The sequence below is a fragment of the Pteropus vampyrus genome, unplaced genomic scaffold, assembly GCF_000151845.1.
Source record: "Pteropus vampyrus isolate Shadow unplaced genomic scaffold, Pvam_2.0 Scaffold339, whole genome shotgun sequence".
In the NCBI taxonomy this organism is placed as follows: domain Eukaryota; kingdom Metazoa; phylum Chordata; class Mammalia; order Chiroptera; family Pteropodidae; genus Pteropus; species Pteropus vampyrus.
In genome coordinates this window covers 134,549-155,565 of record NW_011889120.1, presented here as the reverse complement: position 1 = coordinate 155,565, position 21,017 = coordinate 134,549, and the positions used below count along the sequence as shown (strand labels likewise).

Here is a 21,017-nt window from a genome sequence, read left to right as displayed (position 1 = left end):
CAACTGCTTGCTGTTTACAGGGCACAACCTGGCCCCTGTATCCATGACACATCCATCAGGTACAGATATTTTTAAGTGAATGTACACATTTGGTCTAGTAAACATCAACAAGTCTAAACACCTGTAACAAGCACACTTCATTTTAGGACAAGAGGTTTTTGTTTTTGTTTTTTTTTTTCGTTGTTTTTGTTGGTTTTTTTTTTTTTACATATACAAAATCCCACAAATTTAATGTGCATCAATATCCATGCAGTAAATAAATGTTTTTACAAATAGGGTTTTTTAAATGATAAAAATATTACACTGGACCCAAAATTCCATACAAACATTAATACATGATTTCTCATCCATTTTGACTAAATACAGGGTTACTGAAAATGTGCTGTAGAAAGGCCACTCTCCTGTACAGTTGTGCAAAGTCTGCAAAACGATAGTGATTCAATGGTGGTTTCAAAAGCAAAGAATAAGATTACTGCTGTGGAGTTTTTACTTTCTCCTCTACAGCAAAAATATTCACTGGCATATATTTGAACTCTTAGAGATGAAAGTACATTCACTGAGCTGTACAGGCAACAGTATAAAGCTGATTAGAAGTAGATTTTAGGATATAGAATAGTAAAGGAGGGTCCCTTCCTCCTCCTAAAAAAACAGCAAATTGTGACTTGTACGTTATGCAGCCAGACACTAAAAAGCAGCATAGTCATTATCATGCTGTGATCACTTATAAATGGACATATATGAAGAGGACTTCTTCATAGACTTCATCCACTCTATAGAAGAATTCGTGAAGCTAGGAAAAACCACTATAAATTGTTTCTCATATAATTCAATGTGACAGACCTCCGAATGACCATCATCCTCTTGCTCCTCAGGAGAGAGATACATTTTTATTTCTCAACATTGTTTTCTATATTTAACACACATCAGCCTGTAACTAAACATATTTTACTTCCCTGCCTGAAGTATAATTACTAAGTTCAATTAATGGATTGGGGCGGGAGTAATTGGAAACTAACTGGAAAGTTGATTCCTTTCAGTTTATACCTTGTAGTTTAAGAGGTGGAGTTTAAAAACATGAGTTTGGGCTGAAATTGTTATATATACACATATCTGTTAGCTGCCTTTCTGGGTGAGTTAAGTGTGTTTTAAAAAATCCACTCTCAAATTCCTCTGTACACAATCAGCATTTCATCACTACAAAAATAAAGGAAGATTTAAACCAAGAAAATAAAGCAGCTCTATCTTCAATTTTGGTCTTAGTTACAAAAACATCTTACAAAGCTTTGCCCTGATACACCATTAAGTGTCCCCATAGATTTGGAATAGTATTTCCATTAACCAGCTTTCACAAGTTAATAGACTATTAAGACTAATATCAGATACCTGAACTTTTCTTATGTTGATGCTCTTCTATTTTGCTTAACTCTTGTATGCGCATCTACATTTCACAAAAATAAAACTACAGCATTAAACTTTGTGCAATGTTTAAGAAAATTCTTAGAACATTTTAATAAATATAAAAAAGGTTTAAATTCTTTCCCACCCACAAGGATGTCTGCACCTGAAAAAATGTGATTTACTTTTGAAGTCTTGTTTATATAAAATTAACTTAAAGGGAGAAAAGATGACCTTAGATAGAAAACTGCCACGTTGTGTTTTTTTGTACTTGAAGACCATCTGTCTTCAGAATTGTTTGCAAAAGTTAATTTTAAGTCATTGAAGACAGTTGATTTTGCACATGGTAAACATAAGCTGAGCACTAACTGCATATAAAATATACAAATGCTCATTAAAGACAATGGTATTATGACCATATATAGTTTGTTTCATATAGTTTGGTGACACTGAAGTATAGCTTGTCAAGTGTCCCACACATTGATATAAAAACTACCTTATATACTTGTTCAAAATACCAGGAGGTACCAGATGGCCTGAAGGCAGAATACACTTACACGTGCGTTTCAATGTATGAATGAGTGTGTGTTAGAGAGGAAGTGATTACATCTACTTCAGAAGAAATACTTAATGGGTCATTCGAGGTGGTATTTTGACAGATATCCAAGAAAAGATCGAGGTACATCTGCTTCCATTGTTGGAATTCTTTAGATGTCAAGTCAGGATTGTCTAGGACTTTATCAATAATGGCTACTTCCCCTTCTCTGGCCTGAAAAGCAAAAGGATTCAATAGTTAAGATGCGGACAAAAACTTGTTCAAGTTTAAAATAAAAAGTTAATAGGCAAAAAATCAAGAAGCACGTAAGAAATGGCTCTGATATTCTCAAATTCAGCTATTTAGACTCAAATCCTAGTGTACTTTTTTTACACCGAAGGTATGCCTTATTTTTCCCACTCTATGTGGTTTATTTTTTCTTTTGTTTCCCATTTCTGCCTATGGAAACCTTCCTCCTCCTTTAAGATCCAGTTCAAATGCCTCTCATTTCTTGAGGTGTTCCTTCAACAATTGGAAAAAATGTTTCCTTCCTCATCGATGACCCATAACACGTTATCCCTGTTATTGATAATGTATTATATGTCTTGAGTTACTTTTGCACTGTCCTACCTCTTCTGCTAGATGATTAGCACCTCATGCTTGCAGGAGACAGAGCATGGCCCTCCTGTCACCACAAATATATAACTTGTGTTGTGTGGACGTTATGGCTCCCTTCCTGTAGCACTGGGAGCCTGCAATGCAAAATGGCCCTCCCTTTCACACTGGAGGTCAGCTCTCAGCTGAAGACTAAGTTTCACTATGGGATAACTCACCACAGCACACCTATCACCTGTGGGATAAGTTAGTCTCCCAGGTGGGAGGAGGGATGAGGGAGGAAAGGGTAAGACAGTCTTGAGAAACTCAGACCTGACTTTTGAGTCCAAGGAAGGGGTGGGGAAGTCTAGGGAATGTTTTTCAGGAAGTGAGAAGGCACATTTCTGGGCTAGCCAGACTTGGGAGGGAAAGACACCCATGTGCCTAAGCAGTCGCTCTGGTCTTTGGGGCCAGACAGAGACAGCAGGGCTGGGACCAAGGATGTTGTGAGTTGCCTTGTGCTTGATGAGGGGCCTGTTACAATTCCAGGAACTACACACAACCAGGGTTGCTTGGGCAGCTGTCCTTACCTAATTGGAGACTTCCATTTCCTAATAATTTCTCACACTAAAAAGTATAGGGCTCTATAGTTCATTTTATCAATGAAGGGCATTCCTTTACAGTAACTTTTCATCATTTTTATTTGCCCCAGAGAGTACAGCACAGCGTCATATTCTTGATGACTCATCAGTACTCTCTGAACTGAATATATTCTTTGCTACTGGAAGAAAACGCTTTTGGGGACTCTATAGAGCATAAAAGACAGGGGCAAGTTGCTGAGAGAGAGGACAGGAGCAGGTCTTTAAAATATGTGAGCCTGACCTGCTTCAAAATGCCTGCCTTCTGTCACAACCAAGCAGTTTGGTCTGGAATGTGGGGTGAGGGACGAGGGTCTACAAGGTGGGAGGGTAAGGATGTCTTTGGAGTAGGATTAGTCAGCAGAATTATTCTTATGAATATTATAGCTCTTTTTAAAATTCTGGTTTTAGTTACAGAAAGGCCTTTAGGTTGTCCCACGGATTTGCAATAGTTTTTGCATGAATACCAATAGAAAGCTAATTGACTCTGAAAATTTAACTGAGTGCTAGAGGAAATTTTTTCAAATAATGCATTTTCTATGTTGTTTATCTCTTTGGTACTCATCTATGTTTCAAAATCACAAAACCTCAGCAACGTACTATGAATCTGAAATATTTCTTGAAGGAGTCCTTTGATCTTTTATTTCTTGAAATTACTGGATCACATATTCTACGTGATAGTTCTTTGCTGTTTTTGATTTTTCAAGGGTACAGGCCTGCTTAGGGAGAGTCCGTGTGGCAGCACCCCCCAACCACATACACACAGTGAGGAAGCTCACTTTTCTGCCTCTTTAGATGTCCTGCTTCTCTGCTCCCCTCTCCTCACCTCCTTCTCCCCAATTTGGGGGTGGCATAATAAGAAGACCTGAGACAATGTAAGCACTTATAGAAATGTATAATAGGAAAGCAACTTGTGAATTGGGAACTTATAGTGCAAACAGAACAATTATAAAATTTCTACATGGAACATGAATCACTGGTCTCAATCCAAATGAGCTGCAGGAAACAGACACAAAATATCGCAAACCCTTTTCGCACCCACTATTGCATTCTGCATGCATGCTGTGTTCTTTTAATAACTATATTAATTACACTACATGGCACATTAATCTTAGGAAAATGAAAGACTGAAGAATAACACCAGCCTCGAGTTTTTGGAAAAAAAAAATTAATCACATCCTGTTTTCTACTAGAACTAAGTCACATAACATTCAGTCAGTGCCTTGAGATGTTAATGAAAAGTTAAGATTATTGCATTGTTACCAATACACTTATTATGCTATAGGAACAGCTCAGCTTCAGGACTTTCCTGTTTGTTTACCTGTCTCCCCACTCCCATTGTGTATTTCTTCACCTAGAGTATCTGGTAATCAGCTTTGAGTTCAGGAATGAATCTCTTGAAAGGAATCTCTCCTTCCATTTCTTATCTTACCTTTAAAGTGCTTTTGAGAATTCTCAGCCTGTGTAGTTTTTCATTCATCACAGGATCATTGCATCTCTTTATAAATGATAGCTTGTATTCCATCTTGGTTGAAATGCGATGTTCTCCCAGTGGTGACAGACTGGCTTGCTCCAATGCCCTGTATAAATCTTGCAACGAATCTCCTAACTTTTCTTCCCTACTTTCACCTGCAATGTCCAAAAAGAGAGAGAAATGAATCCAGTGTAATAAACAGTTATTTGACACTCCAAAAATCTACTAAAAAATCAAAACTATCTGAAAAACAGAATAATGAATGATTGGGAAAACACTCTATTACATTAAAAAAAAAAAAACAACCCCACAGCTGCTAGTTATACTGGGTAAGTTAGCTATAGGCAGCCAATTGTTTTAGCATGATCAATATTAGGATGCTTTGATTAACAAAATATTCTCTTAATAGTAAATCACCATAAATATCTTGAGTCCATTAAGTTCAAAGAATTAGAGTACAAAAGGTACACAACACAGAAACAATCCTGCACATAATTTATTATTTTAAAACATTAATGAATATCCCTTATCATTATATTGATAAGCATAGAAGTGCTGATTAATAGAGCTCTCCTGGTTTAGCAGTGAACTGATTTTTACATTTTTCCAGACTTCATAAGATGCAATGGCATTCATTAGACTCTATTTGATTATAAAAATCTTCTAATAATGTGCCATTGAGGATACTAAGTATCATGTGACTGCCATAGCAATGCCTGCCACATTGTGAATATAGTAGATGATCATAAATTATCAATAATGCTTTAAGTGAAATATGGGAATATATTTATATGCAAATGTAAGGGAAAATCTGGCACATACTAAGACAAGCTACTTAGCATTTGTAAGAAATGCTAAGAAAGAAAATAGCCCAATTAAATATTTTTTTGGGAGAAAAAAAACCTTAGAGACTGGTTCAGAAAAGGATCTTAGATCTACATGAACAAATCAAACTCCCATCTTGTTCTTTAATTGCCTGAATACTGATGTCGTATCATTCCCAACACTGATAAACAGAGATGAACTTGGAGTTTGCTTGGAGAGGTAGATGGGATTAGGGCTATATTACATTTTTAATAGAGAGCCAAAGAATCCTATTTGATACTAATTGTACTGGTCCAAGGAGTAAATATGGAATGTTGTTCATTCCACCAAGGACCATGTGAATATTTTAGGAGTTCTGACATAGTTAAAAAAAGACTCTCTAATTGGTAATAAGAGTAGTTAACATTTATATGTGCAAAACAGTAGGGTAAATGCTTAACATTTAATCTCGTTTAATACTTACAACAGTACTAAGAGTAGATCTATTATATTTTCATTTTATAGCAGGGAGGTACCTTGCTCAAGGTCACACTTAGTAAGTGGTGGAGCTAGAATTCCGGCTGGGCAGTCTAACTCCAGAATCAACAATTTTCACGAGAATTCAATACTGCCAATTTTGCCAGTAATCATTTGAGCTGCATATTTAACAGCAGGTATTAATTAATTTGTGAGACTCCTTTAAAATGCAGCAGTCTTAATTTTTTAGAGCACCTACAACTGCCCCCAAAGCCCACAAACACAGTACCTTAACTTAAAGGGATCACCTTTAGGATTAAAAAGTAGCTTCATTTAAGTTTCACATTCAATTTTGGCTCTGCTGCTGAGGTTAGCAATTATTGGTATGCATGATTATTGAGTTCTTCCATTAGAAAGTTCCTGGTTATCAGCACATGCTATTCCTAATTCCTCTATAATGACTTTAACTTCCTAATCATATATCTGTGTTACAACTACAATCTAAAAATACAGAAATCCCTTTAAATAACAGCTTTTAAATTCTCTGTTGGCTCATCCTTGAATGTTTGTAACACCCAGAGGATTTTGAGGGATGGGTGGATGGAGGACTGTAAAAAGGAGGAACTGCTTTGTGGGTTAAGAGCAAGATTGAAACGAGGTAGGAAATTTTAATCAAGAATCGTTTGGAACCAGGAAGGCACAAAATCACAAGGTCATTCAGAGTAACTAAATGGAGTTGTAAAAACAAGGATACATTTGAACAGTATAATTCCACTTCATAAAATCATAGGCCAGGAAAGGACTCTGAGGAATTACTTACTAGTTATCATTCTTTTTGCCTCAAGGCAAAACTGCATCTAAAGCTAGATGTAATTTCATAAAGCAGAGAGTGGGGGAGAAATGGGAGGCCTAACAGATGTGAATTATAGTAGTTTAAGTATCAGGTGGCCTAATGTATTATTAGTTTTTCAGTTCTCGAAAGAAGGTGAAGGAAAAAAGGGATTCAGATTATAGTTTTAATATTTAAGAGAGGCAGAAGTATTTTTACACAGTAGATTTTTGTTTTACGAATAATCTTCTTCCATATTATCTAAAACTGTAGGGTGTATATATTTTGTTTAAAAAACATTCTTACCAGTTTTCTTTCTCCTCAGTTCTTAAAGTTTGTGAAATACTGGGCTAGATGTTTTTTTTTTTTAATAAAATTTCAATGTAGTTTTACTTTAAGAAGGATAAGTAAAGATTTAATAATATAAAAGTGACAAAGCATAGCTATTAAATAAATAAAAACTGAAACAGTTTTTTCCCTCTTCCTGCTGTTAAGGGGGAATAAAAGCATTCAACCAAAGGACAACATAATTCTACAAAGAATCTGGGTTGACAGCTGTAAGAATAATTGAGGATAGATTTATCTCAGGGCAGCACATTTGAACAAGGAATCACAATGAGACAGAACACAAAAACATTTCCTAGTAATGGAATAGTGCGGCTCCTATTAGAGAGAAGTAAGGCCCCTCCCCCCACCCCTACACATCTTACACATGTGCAACATCACAAGACACAGTAGTGGGATGAGGAAGGATGAGGGATTGAGATGCCAGGCTACCACAAAATGCCACCAATTACTAAACATTTTAAGACTAGACAAAGAGTCTTTTTATTTTCAAAGGAGAGGGGGTAGGGGCAGAGTCACATTATAAGTCTGATTCACTGTGCTCAACAGTCAAAACAACACAGAACTCAACATTCAAGACAAAAACAGACCTTTATTTTCTTTTATAATTTTCAATTGGTTTCCTTGATTTTTTTTTTCCCTCAGATGAATACCAATTATGTCAATTGAGGCTACTGTTGCAACTGAAAATATGAAAGCACCTTTATTGTCTTCTCTTTTTGCCCTCTTCTTCTTCGTCTCCTTCTCACTTCTCTTCTGGTTTCTCTGTTTTTTAAACCCTCGCTTTTCTTCTTCTAGAAGAGGCTTGCTTTGGAAGAGGAGGCAAGCACTTGGTGAGGTCTGCTTCCTGAATGACTTTCTTTCAAGGTGCCAGTTCAGCCATTGGAGCACTGGCAGAATATCAGCTCTTTTGCAATTTGAATGAATATTTTCTGAAAGTTGGCAAAATGTAGAAGACCACATGCAAACCACAGGGCATATATAGGAACCTTCAGCGATTCCTAATAAGGAACTGTATTGCTGTTACAGTGAAATTTTAATTTATACCTAATTTATTCAGGAATTCTGGGCCTATGCACGAATAAATTCTCTCTGAAATTATATTTATATTTACAACATGTAAATTAGTCGTGTGTCAGATGACAAACTTTTCGACTCCCATTTTATTAAAGAAAAGAGAATATATAAAGTTCTCTTTCCTATATAAAATCCCATTGACTGATAAGAGTCGAGGATCACGAAGAAGCTATCGATGAATTAATTTTTATCTGTGCCAAGGGAGGGTCATTTCTGGCTGTGTCATACGTGACAGAGGCGAATGATCATCTTTATTGTCTCATCGATAGTCTAGTTACACTGTAAAATATTGTGACTCTAGGAATGTGGTGAGCAGCACAGCACTTCATTGTTTGGTTCTTTCAGGTTGCATATGACCTCCATGTACTGATAAAGAAAAGCTCAAAGAAAAGATTAGCTAAATGTAGTCCGTTGGACTTTCTTGCAAATGGATTATTAGCAGGTAATAATGCATGTATTAAACACTGTAAGGTCTTTGGTTGATGTATTTCCTTACATTCATGCTCAGTGGTTTCCAAACTTTTTGATTGCACATCCTTATCAGTTAAAACACTTCTGTTGTTGATGATATACATACATGTATTACTCTCTTATTAATAGATATGCATGTTATAAAACACAGAAAAGAAATTGGAAGGATGAGCTATAAAACCTGAGGAGAAATTCTAATGTTTTTTTCTTCCTGTGCCTCAATGGCCCCATGTGGACCCTCCTTCAGTGACCTAGACTGTGACTTTCTCTGAGCGGAAAACCATCGTTCTCCTTTGCCATTTCCCACTCTTCTATCTGGCATGGTGCTTCATGCACCCAATGCTTAAACTGAGCAATGGTTTTCTCTACTTTACATACATAGTACTCCAATGAGGGCTCCCTATCAGGTGACTGCAATTTTATGACAGTCTATAGTGCAAATTTTATTCATGTTCCTTTGGTGAAAAATTAAGGAGAGCAGAACACAAACTTGGGGACCCCAAATTTCATTCTGGTGTCCTGCCTGTTTTCCTGCGACTGTGATGACAATGTTGAAGGAGAGTAAAAAAAAATTAATACAAAACAAATATATCAACTGGGCTCTGGAAGAACCAAGCCAACAGGGATAATCAGTTCTGGTACATGTTTTGGAAGGGAACTGTGCTCTTTTAAAATTGGACAATGATGTCTTCCTGGAAACAGTTGTTCCTTCCACAACACAGCTGGGTAATGAGCACAGAGAGCTGGGGAAGGCTAAGTCACAAGTGGGAGAGAAGGCTGGACATAGTAGCATTAGTCACCAGTTAAATGTGAGAAACATTCGTTCTTGTACAGCCAGAGTGCCCTGAGGCTTCCAGGCTAATGGTATCACGTATGTGGAGCACTATTCCTGTCATGAAGAGCAACTAAACATTTGCATTGAGACAACTGGAATATTTTCTGACTGCTAATTAACTAGTGCGCCACAACAAACAACTTATTTATATGTAAGGTGACAATTAAACTTTTAACGGCTTTAATGTAGATGGGTTTAATGTTTGTAGATTTTATGCTAAAGATGACTATGTATTCAGTAGTTTACACTGTAATGTGAACTGCTTTATAATTAAATATTAACTCTTAATTCATGCTTTTACAAAAGTCGACTAGCTATGCCCAGCATTGTAAATCTGGGGGTAGGGCAGCTTATTATATCGGGAAAAAAGCATAAGATTTTAAAAGTTGGCTTTTACTAGTTGCTCTTTAATCAACTACCCTTTTCATAATTAAAATTGATTTGCAAATTTTCTCTTAGGCAAAATAACAGTAACTTCTCTGATGAAAAGAAATTATTTTAGTGAGAAAAAAAACCTTCTTTTAAAAGGACAGCTTCAGTGAATCTACCAGGATTGCTGAGTGTATTTTTAAAGAACATGTGAAGCCCATCCGTGTATGAATGACCTTGTGCTTCACCGAAATTAAGTACAGCCCTTACTAATGTCTGTCAATCCCTTCTGCGTGACAATAAAGCTTACTTCCATAAATATGTGACTAAAGAGACAGAGCTGAGTTTATTCTGTACTTCACTCTCTAAGCATGTCATTTCTGCCAAATTATGTGGTTTAATGCCACAAACATATGACAGTGGTTGAATTTCCAGGGTACTATGGCAGTTTTTATGACAAACAGTTCAGATGGTAAAATCTTGGTGTCCTTGGCATTGGTTTATTGACCCAAAGGCAAGGTTCGTTGAAGGACAACCACAAACATAAATGACAGATTCTAGATTTACCTGCAAAATTTAGAAAATTTAACTAATAGAGACATGGAAGTCAAGATACCAGGCTCTTAGGCAGAAATTCATAAAGGGGATAGTTTAAAATCAAAGCTAAGAGAAGAGTATGTTTAAAAATTAATGTGGAGTCACCATATTCCTTAATGAGAAAAAACTAAAATTCTTCATATCATAAAGTTTTACTATAACTTAAAACAGGGAGAATGACCCAAGACAATCCCACTAATATTAAATACCAACAAAATGCTTTTTGATGGATTTCTACATACCAGAACCATCATTTTTATATATACTTTAAAAAAAACACATTAAAATGGTTAGAGCACAGAGGCAATAGTAAGGCAGAGCAATGTGATTTTATTCACAACACAAATTCCATTTGTGGGAAAGAAGCATAGATTACTTCTCTTTAGAAAGATATTTACTATCAAGCATTCTTAGCAAATTATTTAGCTATCTAAAAAGATCTGATACCAATTGGTCATATTTTTATTTTTAAGTAATTTATATTTTTACAGGTATTCACATTATGCAATACCACACACACTGTGGCGACAGGAAGAAAGAAAACATTTCCAAATACAATGTTAAATTATCTGTTCATTGCACAGTATGAAATATCCATTAATTAGCATTGAAATTATTACAGAGTATCTTATCCAACTAAATAAAGGAAATTTCACATCCACTACAGAAGAAAAATAAGCAATATTGAGCCATAAGGGACCCAGTTACATAGTATTAAATAATATCTGAAGCTAGTTTGAAAGACATCCAGACAAAATACTTTTTCAAAAGTGAAAACCACAGCCTATAGAATAGGAAAATTTTACAGAAAAGAATAGCTCATGCCTGTCCTATGAGGCAACACCATTTGTATACAAGTGCCAAGAAATAAGGAGAAAGTTAGGATGTTAGCTGAGGAATCTAATAAAGCCTGGCATGAGGAATTGTCTTCGTTAGTGTCACCAAAAGCAGTCTCTGTGTTGCACCTGAATACACTTTATAATAGAATGAACATAGTAAGTTTCAGAGCAGGTTGTGTATACCCTGCCTTAATAGATTACACTTAATTTAGTACAATACAGCACGTCAAGTTTTAAAAATGCAAAACACACTTAATACACAGAATTTGCTTCCTCTGCTTTGCCTTAAAGAGGCCACCAAAGAGTCCATTAAACAGAGTTTTCTAGTTATCGGAGCTGATCCCTCTCCTTTCCTGGTGTCAGAAGAACACAACTGAGGTGTCGCCACACAAAGCCCTCCCCAGTCAATACCCTTCCCCTTCTGTTCTCCCACAAAAACGGTAGTTTTCTGTCACTGTGCTCCATCTTGTTTGGCTTTGATCTTATGCTAGTCCCAGTGTAGAAAGCTCGCATTCTTCTCAAAAGTGGCCTGCCCCTCTTAATATCCCTTTAGGGAGGCCTCCAATCCAAAACACTTGATGATCTAAGCTTTTTAAAAGTCTGTTTTCTGTTATAAACAGCAAGGACGAGGCCATTTTAGTTGCTTGCAAGAGGTTGATGTTGAGTCTGCGCCGTGCCGACTCTCTCCGATCTAAATTCTCTAAACATTAGCTTATCAATCTGTGAGTCCAATGGGTTGAGTGCCAACAGAAGTGGATCCGATTTGGCATGGAGAGGTTCTACCAACTCTCGCAGTGTATTAGCCTAATATGATAAAGCAGTGATACAATATGATGAAAGACCTGCGAGTGCCATTATTTCCAAAGCATATTAGTATTTGTATTAGAAATACCATCATGCAAAACCCATAAAGAGAAAAGAGAAAAATATGGCTAGAATTGCATATGGTTTCAATACCATAATGTCTTTCTGTTGGCATGCAAGTCTATTTGGCCATAAATGGGACACTTTTTGTTTTAAGCTTGGTTATTTGGAAACGCCAATCTTATGTATACAAAATAATACACAGCGCAGATACATCTTTTCCCACCTCTAGACTTGTATATGCACATCTATAATTTTAATCACAAGAGTTTGTCAAAAGTATTCTCCGTACGTATGTAAAATGATCAGTCTTTCAAGAAAATGAAACTATTTCTATACAAGATCTTTCCTCGAATTCATCCGATGAAGAAGTATGAAGAAAAGTTTTCTGGTCTATCGTCTATCTAACTACCCTGATATATATATGCTACCACATGCTAATCGTGAGATAGAAGAGCCCAGCTAGCGTGGCTCCCGTAAGGAGGCCAAACGCTGACCAATACAAAACGAAGAGAAATGAAAAGCTCTAAGAGGGTAAATGTGATGAAAAGGTGACTTTACACCTGAATATAAGCCACATGCCAAGGAATTAAGAAACTAGAAAAGACTAAAGTTTCTGAATGATCTGAGAAACTAAGAATAATTGGGATAAAATAAACTGTAGTCTCTTTTAGTTCATTTTATTTCGGATTTTGAGGAATCCAAATATTGTCACCAGGTATGAAACAGCAATATTTTTTTTCTTTCTAGCCTCAGTTAGATTTTTATCTACAACATCCCATAGCAGCTTTTGAGTTATATCAAGAAGGAACAAGTGGAAAAGGGAACAGAGAAAGCAAGTTGTTCATTACTACTTCCCTTAAAAAATTGGGAAGGGCATAAGTAGCCTATAGCACTGTATCTAGGAAACAGGATGCAGTGCAGTTCAGAAATTAGCAGGACTAATTTTTGTTTACTGTATCATTCTGTTCATTTGTAGAAAAGAAGCTGGAAACTAAGTAATCTTCATATATAAGTCAAATGAAACAAAAGATAACATCTCGTTTTTTAGAAAATTACAATGCTGGAATGCTAGCTCTGGCTTCTACCACTTTGTTTCATGAGGTCATGGAATTTCAAACAGCAAAATCAGAGACAATCTGACCTTGGGCACAAGGTCATTTCTAAGTTTAGAGTGTTCCTAATTTATCTATGCAATTGAAACACTTCGTAAATTGCTGCTTTGAACATATACCTCTCCTTTTCCCTCAGGAAAAAAAATGTTACATGACTAGTTTAATTTCTAGTGCACTTAGCCCAGACTAAATCTGAACCAGGGCCCTGGTTATCAATTCCTGTTTAGGTACGTTTAGGGCATTGTTTCTGCAGGATTGCTGAATTCTACTCCAAGAGACTGGAAACACCTCCTCAGTTGAACAGCTTGCAAGAGTACAGGATGGTGGGGGAGGATCGATATTTCAAAATGACTACAGTTTGTTCCCAAACTAGATATATGAGCATACGAGAAGATAACTTCCTAGGGCAAAGTGTCTCTTCAACTAGTAGTCAGGACCACTGGCTACCAAATCTTAGGGGTAGAGGTCTGCTTGTTAAACACAGATTTCTATGCCCACAGATTTCTATACCCATAATCTACTGAATCCGAATTTCTGGGTATGGAACTCAGGAATCTGCATTTTAAGTAAGTAACCTGGGTGATTCTTATGTTCGTTGCAGTTTGAGATCTCCTGCTTCAGGCTGGTCACAGTGGGATGGGCTACACCATGGGTTGGGCTGGTTGGAGTGATGCCAATTTTTGTACTCCATATATAAGTAGTTTGTAAGTCAGAAGCTACAAAGGTTTTTTGCCAAAGAATCTGATGGAAATATCTTGGTTTACCGAGAATGCAGCAAAATGAAAGAGGCCTTGGTAAACAGCTCGAATAAATTCTTTAAAGCTATACTTTTATGTAGCGTTAAATAGTTCCTCTTTATTTGTGAGGCAAGCAGAACAACTATAATGATACTTCCAGACTCAAACCCATTGAATCGATTGCATGTCTTGGGGTGTGCGTTCTGAATCTCAAGTATGAGCAGCACCAGCAGGCCTGGAGGGTCAGATATGATGGACTAGCGTATGGCTAATCTACATAAACTCTAAAACACAGAAACAAACCTACTTCATAATGACATCAATCCATGAAAGCCTAACATTGTCTTCTGTCTTTAACTTTTTGCAAGTCCCTTTCTGGTTCTCAACACTCCTTTTTCTCTACTTCTGTGTTTTTGTTGGGCTTTCTTGCTCTGAAAATTTCATTTATTCCCATTTGAATAGTCGAAATATTCAAACCAGTTAAAATGATTTATTATAGTGAAGACTAATTTTATTCCTGTTTTTAAAAAGACAAATGGAAATTGCATGTTCCTTAAAAAAACAACAACAACAAAAAAAAACCCACCGAATTATATGGCTCTTGTTTTGTTTTCCTTTGGCCAATATCCCAACTATAAAAATATTCCCTACTTCCTGCTATTAAAATAAACCTCACTATTTACCAAGCTTTTAAGCAATTATATTTCAAAACAACAGCAATGTATGTATGCTACCCCAAGACAATCAGTAATGTTTTTGCTTGGCATATTACTTAACAAATATTTATTGAGCGTCCAATCATCACTGAAACCTCCAATTGTGAGGCCACCAGCCCAGCTGGATAAAAAGAAACAGATCTAGTTTCCCTGTTACTAGATTCCTGGAGATCTGAACAGTGAACTCAGATGCAATGCCATGTTGGTATAAGGATGACTTATTCTAGTATGGATCCGCTTCCTATACAAACTCTTCACAGATTGAATCTATGCAGGATACACTGAGGAGGAGTTTCTTCCCCTTTTTGTTTTGTGAATTTAAAAATGTCCCTACTGAGGATCACTCAAATAATTGGCAGAAATAGAAATTCTAGAAACACAAGTTGTAGAAATGTAATCAGGCTTCTAATACTGTACCTGCTAGGAATAGCTGATGATCCTAAATGAAATGCCTGATGATTAGATTACAAGGTAAGAATGGAGGCATAAACATTTGCAAGAGAATGGCTGAGAATGAATACAAAATAGGTGAAAAAAAAAAAACTTTTCCTTAATGAATGAAAGAGAAGAAAATATGTGAAAATGGAAATAAGTGCTTAAGCCTGAGGAGTACTTTCAAGGATTCCTATTTCTGTCTAAGTTCTAAGAGGAAATTCGGTTCCATTTATTCCTTTCCATTAACCGTGAGCTTGAGGGCAAATTTAAGGGCAAAGCCTTGACTGACTACTGGTCTTAAGCTGCCTGCCGATAACAAAGGTCACTAATAGCAGATATCCAAGCCTATCAAAAGTAACACTTATGGAGTTCCTGGGAGAATAGTATTTAACATCATTATCTGAAGCCCCATCCCCCTTCTTCTAAATGCATGTGTTCAGATTAAATTTTTTCTTTTTGGAAAACAGGAATATCTAATACCATGAATGTTCATCAGTGATGATTACTTTTCTCAGTGTAAGTATTGGAAAGAGTCACAGATACTGCTGTTCAGAATGTTAGGACCAAGAGAGAGAAAGAGACTTGTTAATTGTGGCTTGAGTAGCATCTGTCTGAATTTTGAGGGCCTGTTTTAAGGAAAAGGTTGAGTTCAAAAAGACAGGATATCAGATTTTTAAAAAATTTGTTTGCTTAGTTTTAAATTTAATACCATAGGGGAAGGAACTGAAAAGCCTTTGTTTTTCTTTTATGAATGAGGAGCAAAATTTTCATGATAAAGCATTCTTTTTCAAAACAAAGTGATAAATAGTAAAAATAGTAAAAAGTAATATAGTTTGTGCCTATACTTATAGCACTTACGGAGATCTTTAATTAGCAATTTCAGGTAAAATAATATTTGATGAACCTAGCCACAGGCAAAACAGATAAGGAAATACTGTTTCCAGATAATTAGAATGTTCCTCTAAATTGCCAAATCACAGTTCCATCCTCTGTGTACAGTTCACAGGAGAGAGTATTTCCTTATGAAAGTAGTATCTCATCTTAATATACCTACTGCTATACTATGACCTTAGAGTGCTGTTAGGACTTAATTAGTTATTGTGAGCATATCACACACTCTGGCTTTTTCTATCTGCATTAAAAAAGCGCTATCTGAAATAAAGGCATACCTAAAGTACAACTTAAATGAAGCTTATATTATTAGCAACAATTGAAAAGGTCTTTTATATTTAATAGTCACAGAAGTACTTGATATGTTAATTTAATTTACCATCAGTTTATTTTCAATGAAGTGTCTATAAATATTTCAGAAAAATGTACTACAGAATTTTGTCACATTATTTTGTCATTTTAAATGTTACCATTTAGAATTTAAAATAGAAAATGGGAAGAATTCATTTTTATAGACATGTGCAATAGGGATTTAATGGGCACCTATGGGTATATATACTATATCAAAGGTTAGGGAGAAATATACAAAAATGATAGTCTGACCTCAAAGAGTTCATGGTGTAGTTGTGTAACCCCTCTTCATTTCTGTCTTAAAATTTTAGTTAAGAATTATCAATAAAATAAAGCTCTATTTTATTAAGTACAAATATACATATATACATATATACAGATTCAATTATATGACTGCAATGTCATATGTAATTACCCCAATAATTATTATATAATTACACTATATGTAATTACATTAATGATGTTGTATAAATATATTTTTAACTGATTAAACACACAAAGTAAAAATATTTGAAATTTGCAGCACATTTAAAGAAGATAATGAAAAATTGAATATATATGTATGTATATATAAAATATATAGAAGAAAACATAGGAACTAAACTCAAGAACCTTGGACTTAAGGAGGATTTTATGAATTTGACCTCAAAGGCAAGGGAAGTAAAAGCACAAATAAATGAATGGGACTACATCAAACTAAAAAGCTTCTGCTCAGCAAAAGAAACTGTCAACAAGGTAAAGAGACAACCATCTGAATGGGAAAATATATTTGCAAGCAACACCTCCAATAAGGGCCTAATATCCAAAATATACAAAGAACTCATATGACTCAATAACAACAAAAAAGCAAATGATCCAATCAAAAAATGGGCAGAGGACCTGAACAGACACTTCTCCCCAGAGGACATACAAATGGCCAACAAATATATAAAAAGATGCTCAACATCGCTAGCTATTAGGGAAATGCAAATCAAAACCACCATGAGATACCATCTCACACCTGTTAGAGTAGCTATAATCAATAGGACAAGCAATAACAAATGTTGAAGAGGATGTGGAGAAATAGGAACCCTCATACACTGCTGGTGGGACTGCAAATTGGTACAGCCACTATGGAAGACAGTATGGAGGTTCCTCAAAAAACTAACAGTTGATCTACCATATGATCCAGCAATCCTTCTACTGGGTATTTACCCCAAAGACTTGAAAACCCATATCCGGAAAGATATTTGCACACCAATGTTCATAGCAGCATTATTCACAGTGGCCAGGATATGGAAGCAACCGAAGTGTCCAACGATAGATGATTGGCTAAAGAAGTATTGGTAAATATATACAATGGAATATTACTTAGCCATAAGAAGAGATGAAATACTGCCATTTGCGACAATATGGATGGAACTCGAGATAATCATGCTAAGCGAAATAAGCCAGACGGAAAAAGTTGAAAATCATATGATATCATTTATATGTGAGATATAAACCTAAAAGCAACAAATGAACAGGACAAACAAATACTCATGGACATGGACTATAGACTAGTGTTTACCAGAGTGTAGGGGGGTGGGGGAAGGTAGATGGGGTAAAGGGGATCAAATATGTGATGACAGAAATAATTCTAACTATGGGAGGTGAACACCAAATGTAAATATATATATGCCTTACTGTTAAAGTGTACAGCTGAAACTTATTGGATTTCATTAACCAATGTCGCCATAAAAATAAAATAAGTGAAAAAAATAAAATCTCTTTAAAATTTCCATTTCCAGATAAAATAGCTACAGAAGTAACACAGATAAACTCTGAGACATGAACACACTACAGGAAATAGATTTTTTTTTAACTACCCAATACTTTAGAGATGAACAATGTATATTTTTAATTTATAAGAATTTTTAACTTCTACTACCACCTTACATGGTTATATTAAAAGGATATAATTAAATAGATCACATTCAGTTTGAATGATAATCAGTGTGAAGTAACTCAGTGATGAGAACGTGACACAACACTTCATCTATAACATTGGGACTAACAACATCTCAATTATTTTCTTGCCTTTTTCTTTCAATGGGTTCTTTGGTCGTTTCAACCCTACTAGACATTCTCTTTCCTACCTGATAAACACTCTAAAAAGCATTTTCTAATCTTATCTGAACCTTGAACCACTTAAGTGATTGCGTGGTAAAAATGTCTTCAGGACACCAATTTTACTTCCAAGCTATTTAATTTGCCCATCACACTTGACCTGAATTCTCCAAATTAGACATTCTGGTGGAATAACAGGTAACGGTATCTGTACCTGGGGACTTGGATTTATAAGGATATATTTAGTATGTTCATTCATTCCATCAGAACCTACTCAAAGTAAACAAAGGACTTTGCCCCATATCCTCTGTCAAGCTGCAGATCAGCAAACATGATGTGTGATCTGTAAATTTTGATGCTATGCAAATTATGCTTTTACTGATCAACTTCTTTACTAAGTAGACAATGACACAACTTCTTAATTCTTGAAAATTTGATCTAAAATAAATAAAGACATATATATGTGTCAAACTAACAGTAACATAGATCTTTATGAACGTATGCTCTATAGAGCCAACCCTATTCTTCTTCTAAATTCATATACTATCCTCAAAGTACTGCCATCTTGATTTTAATGGAGTTACCTTTTTTAAAAAAAATATCATTCAGTATCAGCTCCAGTATCATTATATCCCTCCAAATGAAGTGAGGAGGAAAACCAAGGTATTGATCTGCAAAAGTGAGTGAAATACTAAACTCTTTTCAACAAGATTACAATAGGTGCGTGGGTGAGTGTGTGTGGGTTAAGAGTAAGAAAAGGAGTGATTCTTGTGCTGAAAATTTAGAGACTTTATTTCCTCTCATGCTGTAACACTGTTTATGACCGTAGAAACTTGAGATGGACTTCCGCTTACTTTTTCTGGCTGAGCTTACAATATTACAAAAAATTATAATGTTGATCCCCCCCCTTCAATAACTTCTAAATGTTAACGCCTTATTTCTAACCTGCTTGGCATACTAGCCTGACATTTGGAAATCATTTGCTCATCAAAAACTCTGGAAAAGAGTTGCTGTTTTGGGGGCACTGCCAACTGAATTTCTTAGCAATAAGGACAACTCACAATACCTTCCCTAGCAAAGCAAGTGCCAAGAAAGGTAAAAAGAAAATTCAAGAGACGTTTATAAGAACTAAAATGTATCTTAACAGTTACTTAGAATTATTATTTTTCCTTACCTCAAATCTGTTATAATCTCTCACCTTAATAACATTTCATACTCTCTCTTATTTTTCAATCTATAATTACATCAGAGACTATTCTCATAAATCTCCACTGTTAAAGTCTTCTGCATATTATGACATTCAAACGATTATAGTTTCAGGTATTTAAAATGTATTATGTATATGACAAGAAGAAAAAATATTTTGGTAGAAATCACTATAAAATAATTTTTGTTAGAAATATAGCATGGATGTAAACAAATTAGAACAAACATCCATCTTAGCAAAAACTCAAAAGTTAGTATAATGAATATTCATATTCAATCTTAGTTGTCTTGAAATTATTGGTTATTACAACTTGAATCAGCAAACTCATCTTGCATTTGGGATGGAAAATTATGGAGTGTAAAAACATATGAAGAATACATTAAAAAAAATGGCCTATTATATGTTTCATTTTTTTCCCTCCTGACAAAATCGTACAGCACTTTAAAGAAAGTTTTACTAAAGAGTTAGAGATATGCTGACTCTCAATGTTCTTATGGAAAAATACAAATGACTTTAGAGCTACTGCAAAAGGTTTCCAGTTATATCTGTTTAACATTTAGCATTACATGTTGAATTTCACACTCGCCAGTGTAATTGCTAAAAACTAATATCACACAGGGACTTCATTAGGGTGAGAGTCCCCTTTGCAAACTCAGATATTTGAAATGTCGGAAGGTGCTCCCTATGGTAAACTTAATTTGCATTCAAATATAGCAATGAACTGCTAACTTCCTGCTAGTGAACAAAACATAAACTCCAATTATATTAATAATTTTGTTTTCCAAATTAATTTACAGCAACTTTATGGTGCTAGCTTCTTCATAATACCCTTTAAAAATTAAGGACAATTCCATATTTCATTGAAGTTAGGCTTTTTTAGAATTCCTATTTAGTGTATTTGTATTAAACAAGGAGTATGCTGCCTTCTCTAGGGTGAAAAAAGCACAACCAGCAAACTAGAGCTATAAATCTGTAAGGATGTGCAAATCAAGGGATGAATGTGAGATTCTCAAGTTCCAATTAAGACTTCCTTATCGTGTCTTTTGACTGGTGTCATTTGTGGGGCTGGGGTGGGGGGCAGGCAGAGGCAAACGATAGCAGCTATGGTATAATTAGTATCTCCATAATAAATGTGATCATCAGAAAATTCTGTAGAACTTTGACCCTTTTAGTGATATATATATACACATAATTCATTATATATATATATCTCCCATTACTACCAAAAGAACACATTAGAATACAGTTGTACTGATGTGTATGATCTTCCATGGATAATTCATCAGCTCTATCTGGATGTGCTATAACTGGATATATAGTGATAAATTACACCA

General features: G+C 35.4%; 1 protein-coding gene across 2 annotated transcripts in view; it reads right to left on the bottom strand.

The window, feature by feature from the left end:
- Nucleotides 1-10,753: 10,753 nt before the first annotated feature.
- CNKSR2 (connector enhancer of kinase suppressor of Ras 2) overlaps nt 10,754-21,017 on the bottom strand; it is a 130,215-nt gene continuing 119,951 nt past the window's right edge. For both annotated transcript variants that reach the window (XM_023522342.1, XM_023522343.1), the window contains one exon: nt 10,754-12,083. In XM_023522342.1, coding sequence (XP_023378110.1) covers nt 12,079-12,083 — 5 coding nt within the window. In that variant the 3' untranslated portion in view covers nt 10,754-12,078. The remainder of the gene's footprint in view (nt 12,084-21,017) is intronic.